The 16,803-nt window shown below is 39.6% G+C and overlaps 1 protein-coding gene across 5 annotated transcripts in view; it reads right to left on the reverse strand.

Moving 5' to 3' along the window:
• The window catches only part of REXO1 (RNA exonuclease 1 homolog), an 80,170-nt gene that overhangs the window by 53,814 nt on the left and 9,553 nt on the right, over positions 1-16,803 (reverse strand). For all 5 annotated transcript variants that reach the window (XR_011919865.1, XR_011919866.1, XM_072404958.1 and 2 more), the window contains exon 2: positions 14,879-16,359. Coding sequence is in view for 3 of the 5 variants with exons in the window: in XM_072404958.1 (XP_072261059.1) it covers positions 14,879-16,359 (1,481 nt within the window). In the remaining 2 variants the exon portion in view is untranslated. The remainder of the gene's footprint in view (positions 1-14,878; positions 16,360-16,803) is intronic.

The raw sequence follows: 16,803 nt of genomic DNA on the forward strand, positions 1-16,803 counted from the left end.
AGTGATCAGAAGGGGAATTTGAACGGCACATGAGTGATCAGAAGGGGAATATGAACGGCACATGAGTGATCAAAAGGGGACAATCAATGGAACATGAGTGATCATGAGTGACTTTCAACAATAAATGTGTACTGTAGTCTTATTCATGGGAAAATAAGACATCCCCTGAAAATAAGACCCAGGGCATATTTTGGCATTTCAAAAAATATAAGAGAGTGCCTTATAATCGGGGAAACAGGGTAGCTGATGGCATTGTATCTTTAATGAAGAAAAGAGAGAATTTCTTACTGGATAACCAAATCTTGTTAGCTGCTATTTTAATTGATCCAATGAGCTGAGATTTGTTGAGTGATGACCAGACTCATACTGCAAAAAAGGCCCTCTATGATGTAGCAGTTCGCATGAAGGGATTACTACTTGAAACACCACCACTGGATAAAGCTATAAGCACTGGTAACTCAGGATCATCCCCTTCAAATGAAGAATTAGACCTTGATTCCTACTTGGACAAAATGGAACTTATCCCTCACTCATATGCAACAGTAAAGCGACCATATGTCCAAATGTCCAAATAGAGATTCCAGCAAGAGTTTTTTTTAAGGATTAAAAGAAGTAGAAAAGTATGATAGCTCATCTAAACTGACTGTAGAAGAAGCCATCCTTGTTTATCAGTGATGTGGCTAGAACTGAAACAGCAATGCCACCCACCCAAGTCAGTGTTGAAAAAAAGTTCAAGTCAGATTTAAGAGCTTCTATGAAAAAGGATCTGGCAGAAGCCAGATCTTAGAACAACACTACATTGAGATAGTTTTGGATTGCATTTAACAGCAATGCTATTCTACAACTATATTCCAAGTTGAATATATAAACTGTTTTAGGTTTTCCATTTTTTTTGTTCATGTAGTTAGCTTTGTTTTGAAACTACCAAAGAATGTGGTTCAAATTTTTAAACTGGTAAAGTTCCGGTTCTTGATTTTTATGCATGCTTTGCTACTACTTTATAGTCACTTGATAAAAATAAATAAAACCTTATTGTTTTCATTTTTTTGTCTTTTGTTTAAACTGGCTAATTTAGTACAGCGTCCGCTTCCTGGCCAGTAAGTTCTGTGGTTAAATGGCATGCATGTTGCCTTCCTTCAAACAACATGGAAAATACATTAGCATATTACAGGGTTTCTCATTTTATCTTCACACTTTTGCATTTAAACTTCACAAAAAAATTTAGACCCCCTAATTATTCATAAATCAATAAATTTATTATAAAATTAAATATAACAGATTATACAATATTATATTTTATTATCATAAAAGTTTTTTCAAGAAAAATTAAATAAAAATATGTATTTAAATTATTTATTAACCATTAATATATTTAGGGCAAAAAGCTAAACATTTTTGTATAATAATTTGAGCAATCCTGCTCGCTTATTGTTAAAAATACACTACTCATGCTTTCTAATAAAGCACCTGAATTATTTAACCTATTTCTTCTTACTATTTCTTTCCATTTAGAGAACATGTTCTCAACAGAGTTAAGGAATGGAGAGTATGGTAGTAAAAATAAGAGTTGGTGTCCCTTACTTTCAACCAAGCTCTTTACCCGGCTATTTTTATGAAAGGGGACATTATCCATAATTAGGATGGCATGCTGAACACTCTTTTCACTAAAAACATTCAAAACCCCATCAATAAAATTGAGGAATTTTTCTTGATTAAATGCTTGTGCTTGTGAGGAGCATGTGAGGGGAGGAGGGTCCCATTTTATTCCTCACACAACAAATTTAATAATTTCTGGAACGCACTCCAGCCACAACATGCACCGCCCCTTTGCCCAATAGGAAATCTTCTCCTTTTGGTTTTCATCAAGATGTTAAAACCTACTTAAGAAAGTAGATGTTTTTTCCATCTTCCTTAGCAATGAGATCATTGATCTTGTTAGCATAGCTAAGCCTTTCTTGAAGAGAGTGGGAATCATTGCGCCTGGCAGGAATTAAAGAAGTTCTTTTTAATGACCATTGGAATTTATCAATGCATCTATCGATCGTTGAAATAGATACATTAATACCATAATTTGGCAAATAATTGATCCTTCATTTCCCCGAGGCTTATTCTGCAATCTCGGTAATTTTTCCACTCTACCGGAAGATTCATGAGTCTTAATAATTGTGGTTATAGTTGTACGACTACAACCCAAATCCATTGCTATCTGTGAGGCATCACTTCTATTTACATAACGGTCTACCACTCTTTGACGTTCTGCATTACTTAATTCTCTGGCCATAAGAATAAGTGCAATACTAAATATAAAGCTAAAAAGATGAATAATATTGGTATTTTAAAACTTAGTACAAATCCCTAAAATAAAGATATTTAATTTTAAAATTATATAAAGTAAAAAACATAATTGGTAAATCATCAATTTATTTTCATATATTTTTAATAATGTTTATTGAGAAAAACTTTTCTGGTAAAAACATTGTGTTATATTTATTTTATAATAAATGTATTGATTTTTGGATAATTAGGGGGTCTACATTTTTTTGTGAAGTTTGGTTGCAAAAATTTGAACATAAAATAACAAACCCTGTAAATACAAAGGAGTGAAAGTCGTAGTCGAAGGATTTATCTACCGACTCCACAGCCCTGCTTGCCAAGCCAGGAATGGCAGAATAGGGAAAAAGAGCAAAAAAATATGGGAACGTAGGAAGAATCTGGGATGGGTTGAAATAGTGAAGGGGGAGGTAAAGAGCAGGGGAAGCAAGAGGAAAACTGTGGGTAAAACGGAAGATTTTCAGAAAATAGGAGGTCAAAGGGAATAGAAGCAAAGGAAAGCTACTGGACTAAGTTAGGTCATTCCAAATGTGAAAAAGAGAAAGTAGTAGGGTTAATCCTCCCTGCTCTATCTCCAATGAATCAGAAATCTTTTGTGGGGAGAGTGGTTATGCAGGCATGGAGCTAAAGGAATCCTGTACAGGGGAATTGACCTATCAAGACAATATATATCATAAGGAAATCAAATAAGGTTCCAGTAGTACAGCAAACTATAATTATCCAGCACCACAGGTTGCAGAAGTTCACACACCCCAGTAGAACAAGGAATCAGGGCAGTAAACAGAACTCAAACATTAAGATATACTTGGGAGAAAAATTACAATATCGAGTGAAGAAATTTTGGATGTAGCAATTGCAAAGACTGCCTGAAAAAGCTCAGTGAGGAACAAATTTTTTTAATGAAAGCTGACAAAACCTGAAATGAAATAAATATCTTCTGGTTCCTAGGGACTCTGGTTAATGAGGTGGTACATACCAAAATATGAGCATGTGAAATTCAGATGAGGCAGTTATCCATAGGTCTTCAAGAATACCTCACGCAGTTAACACCACCAGGAATAGCCCAGCTCAACAGACTAAAAATCATTGGGATCTGAAAGCCAGGAGGAGTTTAATGAGGAGGAAAGAAGGTGAACAGAACCAAGGTCAGTCAAGGTCCATAAATATCTGGATGCTCAAGTTTCCTTACTTTACCTGCTGACTGAAACATATTGAAATTTTGGTTATATAATGAATATGTACATAAAGGCAGGGTATTCATATCAAAATTGGAGGAAGCATTTAGGAATTACTGCTCTTTAATATGTACCACCATGTTTTTAAAGAGATTGAAAGTAATTGGCAATTGGCACCAAACCTACATAAACTTCATTATTTCATCATCAATTATGCAGATAAAAACACAAGCAGTGTGATGGCTTGGTCATTCATGGCTGTCAGTGGTACAGAGAGCCTGATTCATCCTGCCAAATCGGAAGCGTGTGCGCGTGTGTGTGTGTATTCGTGACCTGGCATCGGACACCAAAAACCATTTATCAAGCAAATTTCGGTTGTCGAGAATACGCGGCAACTATCAACTGAAATGATCGCTCGCTCTGAGCAGCGCGCATCTCCGGCAGCTTGACACTGGCGAGCTTGCATTAAATGTCACTGTTTCCCAAAAAAATCATTCTTTCTAATGGCACACATCTTACACTTAGCCCTAAATAAAAATGTTTTGGGTGTTCAAATGTTTCAAACATATTTATTACCTTAGAAATAGGCATATTTTTAAATGACCTATTCTTTTCAGGTTCAAAAAGAATTAACTGATTTCAGCTTTTTACATAGGCGCCTACCTAAAGGCTTACGATGATGATGAATTTCTGTGTACTCTAGCAGACGAGAGCTGGATTTTGACAGCGGACTGGATCTTTACACAAAAGTCCCAAACACACACACACGTTTTTGTTTGCTTCTCTAGATATATATACACACACACACAGTTTTCTCTCCAGAAATTTTTTCAGCCGGGTGGTCAAAAATTGGGTGTGGCAAAACATGGCAAATTTTGTGCTCCCAGTTGTTTATGCCAATTTTCCATTCTATGCATTTTTCCACAACTGTCCTATGCCGTGTATTGTGACCCAACTTCTTAGTGTTCTAAGTTTTAAGAGTGTATGCCTTTGAAATGTAGTGTAATAGTATAATGGATGTGGTGTAACAAGTTAGGCCTAGTTCATATTAGCAGCAAAAAACAATTACCGTATTTTTTGCAGTATAAGACGCACTGCAAAAAATTTTTCTTCCCCAAAACTGGGGGGGGGGGGAAGTTAGTGCGTCCTATACGACAAAGGTGTGATAAAATAACTAAAATAATATACTCACCCGATACCCGATCCTGCGTGTGTCTCTGGCTGCAGCAGCGTCTGTCTCCTCTTCTCTCTGGCAGCAGCACGTGTCTTCTCCTGTCTGTAAAGCAGAGCGAAAGAAGCCGGCACAGCGCCACCTGCTGTTCCCTGTCCTAACTGCCGTACAGTGGAAAAAAAGCACAGAGTGATCAGAAAGGAATTTTGAATGACACAGAGTGATCAGAAAGGGAATTTGAAAGGCATAGAGTGATCAGAAAGGGAATTTGAATGGCACATGAGTGATCAGAAAGGGAATACCGGTATGAATGGCACATGAGTAATCAGAAGGGGAAAAATCTTTCAGAATCTTTTTTGTCTAGATTTTCCTCCTTTAAAATTGGGTGCGTCTTACATTCCGGAGCGTCTTATAGGGCGAAAAATACGGTACCCATTCTGAGTGGCTTCTGGTAACTGCTAGGCACCTAGGATTGGTAACAGGTGGTGCTGGGCTTTTTCAGAGTTAGCAGTTTTTTGAGCAGCAGCAATTCCTGGCATGAGAAATGGAGAAATTTAACCTTCCTGCCGGTGTGAATTCAGCCTAACTTCGGTTGTGCCCGAGGCTATATTTAGTTAAAGTGAACATTTGTGAAAACATTTTTTCCCCACTTCATCCTTTCACAAAATTAACCTAGCAGGCCCATGATGGCTAAGCTTCCACCTTTTCTCTGATGATCACTTGTACGTCCAGTGCTGCCTTGCACTGCCCATACATGAGATTGAACACTTTTTTTTTTTTTTTTTTTATAGGAATGCCTCTGAAGATGCATGCACAGAAGGAGCAGTGCAGAGCCTCTTGGGATATGTGACACAAACATCCCAGAAGGCTGCGGATTTCCCCTTTGGTCTTTACCGAAATGGAAGTAAAGACTGAAGGGGAGAGGTCCTCCCAAAAAAACCCCACATTTTTTAATTATATAACAGAGAAAGTCACTGTTTAATATAATGTAAAAATGTGGTGATGCTTTAATAGCATCATGCATGTGATATCAGATGGGGACAAGACAGCCAGTGACCACCTCTACTCATATAAAAAAAAAAATATATATATATATATATATATATATATATATATAACAACTGTGAAGTTTATCCAGTGTAATGAGGTCATCAGCAGCGCAGTGTGATAGCTGTGTGTGCATAAAAGCTGCTTGCCATATCCTGCAGCCTAACAACTCGCTGTGTTCAAACCTTCAGATCTCCTAAACTGTTGGTTGTACTGACTTTTTAAGGTGCACAGGAATGTGTAAAAGGGCAGGAAGGCCCATTTTAATGGGCAGAGTGTTTTATACACACATATATACATACACACACACATATATATATATATATATATATATATAAATATATATATATATACACACATATACACATACATACATACATATATATACATACATATATATACACATACATACACACACAAAGTTTTCCCAGCCCGTTTTTGGGGGGCAGGCTGCCCACCTGCTGTCATTCTACCCGGCACATTTTCAGCGGCTCTGAACAGACAATGGAGAGGCTGCTCTGCTCGTTCCATTCTCCGCTGATAAGAGCTGATTGCTTATTAGAGCCGGGTGGAGTGAGGAGAGCACAGACAATTTTCGATAACCCCCCCTCCCAACTAAAATGTAATTACTTTGGCAAATACACTGCCCTGTTACACATTACTGCCCATTTCTAACACTGGAAACCCAGTTTCTCTGGAATAGGGAGAAAACTTCAAATGTGTGGGGAACATCTGTGGATAACACCCCCCTAAAGTTTTATCACAATGGCATCACTAGAACAAAAAAAACTCTGCCCATGACAACGAAATTGGGGTTTAGGTACTGGTAGGGTAAGTCATGGGTAACAGGGCAGCGTGTTTTGATGGGCAGACTTTTTATATTGATGCCATTGAGACGAAAGTTTTGGGGGTGTTAGCCATAAGTGTCCCCCACTTGCACCTATGATTCTTTTTATCTGCACCTCTTTGTTCTAGATAAATTGGGGTTCAAGGTAGGGAAGCAGACAGTTTGATGGGCAGAGGTTTTTATGTTCTAATGATGCCATGCTAAATAAATTTTAGGGGTTTAATACATCTGTTACCCACTTGCATCTACATTTTGAGTTTCCTTGCACCTCCCCATTCCAGATAAATTGGGGTTCAAAGAACAGAAGCAGAAAGGGCAGCATAGTATAACAGTTATAGTTTGGTGAAAGGTAGGTAAAATATTTGGGGGGGCCACCCCAATGCTTCTTATTATGTAAGTGGCCCCAGGGGTCTTTAATTTGCATTTTCCATTTTGGGCTCCTAGGTGCACTTTCTTACAAAACAGCAACCCAAATCTTCCAATTTCCACACGTTTTTAAACTCATGATCCCCATATTTTGAAATTCTTGAAATTAAAAAAAGAAATGTTGGTTATCAGTAGCTATGAGAGTCCCCTGTGTACCCTAAAAATCTTGGGTAATTTCAACCAACAATTTAAGATATCTAATGGATTGAACACAATGAGTTGTTAGGCTGCAGAACATGACAAGCAGACTTTACACACACAGTGATCATACTGCGGGTGGATAAATTTCATAGGAAGTTTTTGTCCTACCCTGTCTGTTGTCTGTCCTAACCCCATCTGTGATCACATGCATGATGCTCTTTGTGTTACCTAGGTATAGCGCTGGGAGGTGACATCTGAGGTTAGGCTGAATTCACATCAGCCAGGAACCACTGCTGCCTATAAAACTGCTAGGCCTGAAATGCCCAGCACTTACCACCGTTACCAATCACACATGCCCAGCACTTACCACAGGTTACCAATCCCAGGTGGCCAGCAGTTATCACAGGTTATCAATCCCAGGAGAAGTAGTCACTCAGGAGGGGCATGTTTTACTGCCAATGTGAATTAAGCCTAATTTGTTAAGCCACATTGATCACAATATTACACTACTACAAGGTATTACACTATTAAAACATGGAACTCTAGGGAGTTGGATTAAAATTCACAGCACTGGACTGTTGGGGTATAGGACGAAAAAAATGGAAAAAATTGTACATTCTAACAAGCCAGGCATTAGAAAGTTGGAACAAAGTATGGGGGGCAGGTAGAACACTGACACAATAGCAGGGGTTACTGAATACCTGTGGCATAAATAACTAGGAGCTCCAAATATATATATTGTGAGGGAATACGCTCAGGATCGCCTTTGCTGGGGTCACATAGGACAGAAATCTTGGGCAAATTTATCTCCCTTCCACCACCAATCCTGCATTGGTGTCACATATCCCTACCCCCCACCCCCTCCCCCACCCCGCGGGAATGAGTAACTGAAACCAACAGTGCACACGTGACAACGCATCTACGTTTCCTTGCCACTTTCCTGGCCTGTGCTTCACTGTAAAATTGTAAGTCTGCAGTGCCAAACCCCATCTTGTCACTCTGCTATTTTCTCCCTGTTCAGGTTTATCCTCTTCAGAAGGGCATGATAAGTGACTAACCAAAACTTCCAACCCAACAAGTAAAATTTGAGTGATTGTAAAGCCCATTTGATGGCCAAACACTCCTTCTCTACAACTGTGTAGTTTCTCTAATGCTTATTTAGTTTCTGACTCAAGCACGGGATGCTCCTCTCCATTCATATTCTGTGACAATCTTGCCTCTTTTTCTAAATTAGAAGCATCTGTCTGTAGCACAATTTTTTTTTTTAAGTCAGGGGTCATCACTACTGGTTGGAAACAAGAGCCTGCTTTAGAGTTTGAAATGCCTCCTCTGCTTCATCGTTCCACTTTATCATCATTGACCCACTTCCCTTGGTGAGATCAGTTAAGGGAACTGATATAGCTGCAAAATTGGGTATGAAGCGTCTATAATAGCCAGTAATCCCCAGGAACGCCTTCACTTGTTTCCTATTTACAGGCTGGGGCCAGTTATGTATGGTTTCAATCTTGGTAATTTGGGGTTTGACTACACCTCTCCCAATAATGTACCCCAAGTACTTGGCTTCTTCTAGACCAATGCTACATTTCTTGGGGTTCGCAATCAACCCTGCTCTTCTCAAATCATCAATCACTGCCTGTACTTTGAGTAGGTGTGTCTCCCAGGGCTTTTCAGAAACAAACCTCTGTTCTGAGCAACAAGCTGTCTGTCTTTCCTTTTCTAGGCAAAACACACAACAGACTTTGTAAGAGCATTATCAACACCGCTGCTCATTTTGTGCACCGCACGGCTCCCAAGCACAGTGTTGATGCTTCCATTTACAACAGATTTGGTCATCTCCTCACTGTCATACACTGCTCTCTTGGTCTTACCAACCACTCCAATTATACTGTGAATCACGGCATCTTTAGCCCCAACAACAGCCTCTGAGGCAGTAGCTACACTCTTGTCACTTGGCTTGTAGTATATGCGTTTTCCTGGTACCACCCTGTGTGAACCGAACATGACAAACATAGGATTCATATAACTTGTCCCCAGAACAAGTTCATATGTACCTCTGCATGTGACGATCAAGTTTTGAGCTTCTGGGACAAGTATACCTGCACTGATCCCATTGGAAAGTTTTCTTTACACTTTTCTTTTTAACTTTTGTCTGCTTTGGAGGCTTCCTGTTTCCACGCATGTTTTCAGCCTTGCCTTCCACTGGTGTAGCAACTCCTTCCCCAACATGCTTCTGAGTTTCCTGTTCATCAGGCACAACAGTGACGGTTTCTTCCCTCTTTACTTCGCTTAATTTACTAAACTCTTCCCGCACCTTTTTGCAAACAGGGACAGCTTTTCCTAACTGCTCTTGAAGTGGAGCCCCTCTTTTCTCTAGGACTTCAGTAGACTGTGTGAAGTGAGATATGACACTATCGTGCTTGCTACTGTACTTGTAGGCCAAGCCCCATTGCAGAGTGCCAACTTCTTCCTCTTTCTCTTTTGTCCCTTCATTCTCTTCATCATCAGTTTCAACATCTCCTTCCTCAGCCACAATTGGCTCAGCTTCTTCGTCCTGCCCTTCAGGCTGTTCTTTTGTCTGAGCTGAAACAGGATCCCATTCATAAGCTTGGACTTCAAAAAAAAGGAAAGCTTTTCCCCAGCCAACACAGGCACACATCAATCAGCTTCCATTTCAGATGATATAGGAACACCCTCATCTGCCTGCACCTCAGTCAGCCTGGAAGTATCTTTGTCAGTCCATACAGGGACACTTTCTTAAACTTCAATCTCAATTAACGGAACAATACTTTCTATAGCCTTTACTGTGCACATGAGACCGGGACACTTATTTCAGCATGCACTTCACCCGAGACCACTGTAATTGGGACATCACCTTTGGATTCCTCTGGTTTCTCACAAGCTGCATCTGAAACAAAGCTGGCAATTTTCTCTTCTTTAGACTCATCACCATCATGCTTATTTTCACTCTCTTGCTGCTTGGCCCATTTCCTTCTATCATAAATCATTTTCTGTACTCTTTGAGCCCGCTCCATATGTTCCTTAACAATTGGCATGACTGCTGAAATCCTGTCCTTGTCAATACTTCTACTCCTTGCCTTTTCTCTTTCCTGACCACCTCCCCTACACTTATGTCTAACTGGAATTTCTGCGATGGTCATCACTTTTACGTCTATCCCTGTTTCTACTTCTATCTCTACGATTCTTACGTGTGACATTTCTATTCCGGCTACGTCTTAATTGGCTGGTTGGTGATGAACTATTACTGCTAGAAGAGCTGGTACTGTAGTCACTACTACTACTGCTGCTGCTACTACTGGGGCGCCTTGATTTTCTAGAAGGCCTTTACTTTACTAGGTTCAAGCTCAGGTATAGCCTCAAACTTTTTCTTATCACTTTCAATCTCACTGTTCTCTTCCTGTGGAGCTGGGAAAGGACTGCGGCTAACTTTCGAACCAACTCTGTCCTCTTCATTCTCAGTCTCTGACGTGGACTCATCTAAGTCTCCTGCCATAACAGAAAATGGAAAAGGGGTTGAGCTATCTGCCGATACCTCAACTACATCCCCTAATGGGGAATCCTCTAATGGTCTGGGCCTATATCAGAGGCTGTCAATATCTGCAGTGCACCTCTTTTTGGTTCCAACTTGGACTCCCATAATTTCAAAAAAGGTGGAAAATCTCTCCCAAGAATAACCTCATGCGTTAGTGCTGGAACTAATCCAACTTTATGAAGCACTGACCCATAGGAAGTTGTAATAAAAGCAAGGGTTGTCTGGTATTCACATTTATCCCCATGCACACAAGTCACAGTGAACATGTCTGATTTACTGTCAGAGGGGCCTATAGGGCCCGCTTCCACCGGAGTTACTACACTCCCTGAGTCTAGCATCGCAGTCACATTTTGTTCATTCACACAAATGTTTTTCCGCGCTGTCTGAACCTGCTGCAGTACACACCACCTGCGCAAACATAGACATATGGTTTTTCAGAAAGGCAACATCACATTGCATACATTCAGTAGTCAAAGGACAATTCACTGCAATGTGTCCCAACTCCTTACACCGAAAACATCTTCTAAGCCCTTTGATTACTCCAAAATTATACACCTTGGGCTTTCCTGGGCTCACAGTCTTATTATCTTCTTCATTTAAAGTCTTCACATTTCTCCCAGCTCCCTTAAGCTCCAAACCAGTCTTACCAGGAACTCCTGGAATCCGTGGGGTTGAGGGCTGAGAGTTATTTAGAAGATTCTCAGCCGCAGAGTATCGTTCCACCAGATCAACAAGCTGCACCTCTTCCTGCAAGACTTGGCAGTCTTTATTCGTGGCCTCTATCAGGGTGGTTAGCTGTGCAGACAGTAAGCGGTTGGCTTCTTGCTAGGTTGCATTTGTGCGCTGTTGTTCTCTGGTTGCCACCTGCTGGGCTGCCGCAGACTGTATCAGGGCCTTTACCACATCATCCATTTTCAGACTTTAATGTGTTGCCTGCATCCTCCACCACTTGTGAGGGTTTATGGTCAGGATCGCCTTTGCTGGGGTCAAAGGATACTTGTCTGGTTCACCCAATTCAGATCACACATCGAGGTATAAGTGTAAAGGTGCGTACACACTTCCAATTTTTATCGTTCCAATCGAACGACGAACGATCGATTGGGCAAAATCCTTGATTCATGTATTATATCTGTATATAACATCTTTTGCAACAATCCTTTTTTTCAAGTTCAATTTCAATTAATTAGTATATATACAGCTTGATCAAAATTAGTTTGCAGTGTTGCAAGCAAACAAACAAAATCAAAACAGTGCAACAAATGCAGTGTTCTCCCCAGAAATTTTTTTCAGCCGGGTGGTAGGAAGCTGTAGCCGGGTGGTAAAAAAGGGGTGTGTGGCAACACACGGCAAATTTAGTGCTCCCAGTGGTTTATGCCATGGGTATCCAGTAACCTCTTATTGTTTCAGTGTTCTACCTTCTCCCAATTATTTGTTACAACTTTGTAATGCCTGCCCTGTTAGTATATTCAATTTTTCTATTCTGTGTATTTTGCCACAACTGTCCTATGCCATGTATTGTGACCCAACTTACTAGTGTTCTAAGTTTTAAGAGTGTAATCCGTTGTAGTAGTGTAAAAGCACAGGATGCCGGCCGGCGGAACACAAGATACCGGTCCCGCTGGCACCCGACGCTGGAGAGATCGGCGGACGATGACCGATGGAGGACGACGCTGGATGAGCACAGGGGGACCAGATAAGTGAAAAATCTCGGGCTTAACCATCCTTGCAATTTTTTTTTGCCCGAGCGAAGGTCGGGCTTAACTGCAAGGAGGTTAATATAATGTTAAAAATGTGGAGATGCTTTAATAGCATCATGCATGTGATATCAGATGGGGACAAGACAGCCAGTGACCCCCTTTCATCACTGCCCATATTCTATATAAATACACTGTCTGTGACGTTTATCCGCAGTGTGTAATGTCATCAGCAGCGCACTGTGATAGCTATGTGAGTGTAAAAGCTGCTTGTCATATTCTGCAGCCTAACAACTCGCTGTGTTCAAACCTTCAGATCTCCTAAAACGTTGGTTGTATTAACTTGAAATTTTTAAGGTACACGTGGAGGGATAGGAAACTGAAACTGTAGGTGCAAGTGGGGGACACTTGTGGCTAAACCTTTTGAAAATGTAATTACTATGGCATTAGGAGAACATAAATCTCTACCTAGCAAAATGTGCTGCCTGCTCTGTTACACATATCTGTCTGCATCTTACCTCAAACCCCAATTTCTCCAGAAGTAAGAGGTGCAGGGAAACAAAAATATAGGTGGAAGTGGGAGACACGTGTGGCGATCACCTTTCATCACCATGACATCATTACAACGTTAAAAAAACAAAAAACTGTCCATCCAAATGCGCTTCCTTGTTACACACGACTGTAACCTTCTAGTACCTCAACCTCAATAAAATTTAGTGGGCAGAGTTCATTTTCTAATGATGCCATAGTGATGAAGTTTTAGGGGATGTTTGTCACAGATGTTCCCCACTTGTACCTATATTTTTGGTTTCTTACACCTCCCCATTACCCAACTGAAGTTCAGAATGTTAGATAAGTGGAGAGGAATGAGTAACAGTGCAGGGAAGCCCATTTTGAGGAATCCGGCTGGCAAGTGATGGCGAGTGTATTAGTGCTCGGCCCTGACTCTGGCTCGTGGAAATACACCTCGTATATCAGCGCGAATGGCTTGATAAATCAATCAAAGTCTCTAGTGTTTACTGAGGTAGCCGAGAACAGAAACAGCAGGATGATTTCTTAGGTGTACACATACAGACACATTGACTGCTCAAATCAAGCCAAGTTGATTGGGCAGCCCTTAACAATACAGATGGACAATGACCCAAAACATACAGTGAAAGCAACCCAGGAATTTATTAATCCAAATACATGGAATATTCTCTAATGGTCTAGTCCAGGGGTCTGCAACCTGCGGCTCTTCAGCCTCCTTGTTGCGGCTCCCTTCGGCTGCCGCGGGGAGATCTCTGATGGGGGATCCCCTTCCTCCCAAGACACTGCGGAGGAGGGGGATTCCCTATCCGGTGTTCTAACGAAAAAAATCTACCAGTGAAATAAATCTACCACGGGGCGTGTACAAATGGGTGTGTACAATGACATCCCCCTCCTTTGAAAAAAATATTAAAACTTTTAAAAGTTTATAAACTGTGTTATGTTTTGCGGCTCCAGACTATTTTTCTTTAGTGGAAGAGGAGGCAAAATAGCTCTTTTGATAGTAAAGGTTGCTGACCCCTGGTCTAGTCAGTCACCTGCTCCTATACCAATCGAGCACACATTTCACTTGCTTAAGACCAAACTTCAGACAGAAAGACCCACAGACAGCAACGGAAAGCTGCTGCAATAAAGGCCAGGCGAAACATTACAAAGGAAGAAACCAAGAATCTAGTGAGGTCCATGAGTTTAGGACTCCAGGCAGTCATTGCCTGCAAAGGATTTTCAACAAAGTATTAACATTGAACATGTGGTCTTCAAATATAATAATTTGTCCAATTACATTTGAGCCTCTGAAAGGAGGGGATTGTGTAAAACACTCCAGTTCCTAAACTTTTTATATAATATGCATACAACTGCATCTCAAGCCAAGAAATATAATGTAAGACTTACCCACAAGTGCAGGATGTAAAAAAATATGTTATTATATATAGTAACTTATGACAAAACTGTGCACAGCATGGTGACCCTTTAAAATGAAAGGTCCTGGAGACAGATCAAGGAATCTGGATATCTTAAAGATGAGTTAATCTAGAAAATATTGGGTTCATTTTCAACGCCAAGACTGAATAAGTGGAGCAAATCAAAGGCAAAAGTTGCTCAGAAGGAGGAAGACAATATTCCAGTGAGAAAGGCCTGTAATGGGAAAAGCTTTCACACCAGGTAACACTACATCTAAATGGACGTCACCATATGGTTCATTTCTACAGCTCAAAGTTTGTTTTGCCTGGAAAGTGATCCTAAATCACAATCCTAAATCACAACATGGTATTGAGATAAAAAGTGATCAGGGATCCTTAAACACAATATTTTTAGCTCCTTCAGAGTATGACATCAATCTCTTCGCACCTCATTATGTTATGTGTGACTAATAAGGTTATGTGAAAAATTAAATATCATGGCTGATAAGTAACTTACTTGGCTTGGGAAGAACAACTTCTAAAAATATGCCAGTTTACAACATATTACCTGCTTTCCTTTCCTTCCTTTATCTTCGGTCTTAACTTCCTGAGACTCATTAAAAATTCTTAGACATTCTTCCATTGGGTCAGAGTCATGGTCAGAGTCCAAATGGTTTTCAAGAACAGAGTAGTCCATTTCTGAGGAGTCATGAGAAGATGTGGAACTTCTACAAGAGGTGCTGGTAATCCTTTCTATACTATTGTAAACTTTTTCACAACCTGAACTACTGTTTAAATTGATTTTTATCTCTTCCTCTTCACTGCTTTCGTCACCAAATAAATCCACATGGCTCAGAGTTCTCTGCTTTGTTTGAGTTAAGATTGTTTTAGCAGGATTTTTGGATATTCCAAAAAATTCAGATTTTGTATCCTTGACTTTACATTTTCTACTGTTATCGCCAGTTTCATGTTTGGATCCCTTAACTAAAACATTATCTTTTTCCTTTTTAACTTTCCTTTTTTTTTCACAGTTTTTAGTTGCTGAAACATCTGTATTCAATCTGGCATTTTTTTCAGATAGTATGCTATCTTGTTTTGATTTTTTATCACTTTCTATTTTTTTTTTCTTTACATACGCTTTTTCAGACTTCTTTGACAAACTGTTTTTTTCCTTGTTCAGCTTCTTACTAGTGTCTTTACTGTCATTTCGGTCTGTACACACACGAGATTCAGCAACAAATTCCTTCTTCTCATTTTTGGAATCTACCTGGCTGACTTTTTTAGTTTGGTCTTTCCTTCTGCATTTTTTGACTTGTTCAAGATTATCCATGTTATAGTGCACAGAAAGCTCATTCTCTGCCCGAGAAGATTTACCTTTAACTTCAGTCGACAATATGCTTTTGTTCAATGTCAAAGGAGAACCAGAATCGTCTTCAGAGTCAGAAAATGTAGCTACTAACAGATCAGAGGAATGTCTGCGTATTTTTTTGGCAAAAGGAGAACAGCCTTTATCTTGACTCTCTCTACAACTTTTAGTTACTTTTTGATGTGTAGCCTTATTTAAAAGTCTAGCAGAATAGTTTGACATGGGATCATACTCCATATCTGTGGAAGGTTTTGAGTTATCAATGACATACTTTTTGGCAATGTTTTTGTGAATTGTTGTTGGAATATACTCCATGCAATTGCTTTTATCGGTTTCATTTTCACAGTCATCTAGTGTGTATTTGCATCGCTTAGCTGAATTTGAAAGCAATGTTGGATTGTAACATAAAGCACTGCTTTCTGAGCCAACTGGACTGTATTCTAAATGGGAGTGATTGACAGATTTTGCCATTCTTTTTATGCTAGGGACGTATTCCTTCTGTATTTCCAGCAGTTCTTCATACTTTCTTTGTTCTCTTTCCACCTCACTCTTGACCTCTTCAATGGCTTTATTAACTCTTTCAAGTTCAAGTGCATCAGTACAGGTCTCACGTGCAGATGATGAAAGATCACTATCCAAACAGACTGGTGCATGTGGAAGTTCAGGGGTATATGGATCATATTCTGCAAGAAACAGTGACCATATTTTAGGTTAATTTTATTCTTTGCTGTAATTTCTTTATTGTGCCTAATTAAACATGGTATAACTGACATATACAACAGTATTATTTTATATATATATATATATATATATATATATATATATATATATATATATATATATATATATATATAAATATATATATATAATAAATAGGGTTTAAACTTGGTGCAACATACTGTCTGCATTATGCATCACTCCAGTGGCTTTCATGTGTTCTTAGAGCCCCGAAATGTCCAAAATCCTGGCTAGTCCCGATTTGGTATGTACTTTCTTTCTACTGTTGCCATTACACTGCCCTATGTATTTTGTGAGTCATTCTTATTATATGGTACAGGTATAAGTTAGTAAGCCTTTTCATTGCTTACATAAAGATTATGTATCACAAAATAATCTATTTATAAATT

This window comes from Pyxicephalus adspersus, chromosome 3 (genome assembly GCF_032062135.1).
Source record: "Pyxicephalus adspersus chromosome 3, UCB_Pads_2.0, whole genome shotgun sequence".
Lineage (NCBI taxonomy): Eukaryota > Metazoa > Chordata > Amphibia > Anura > Pyxicephalidae > Pyxicephalus > Pyxicephalus adspersus.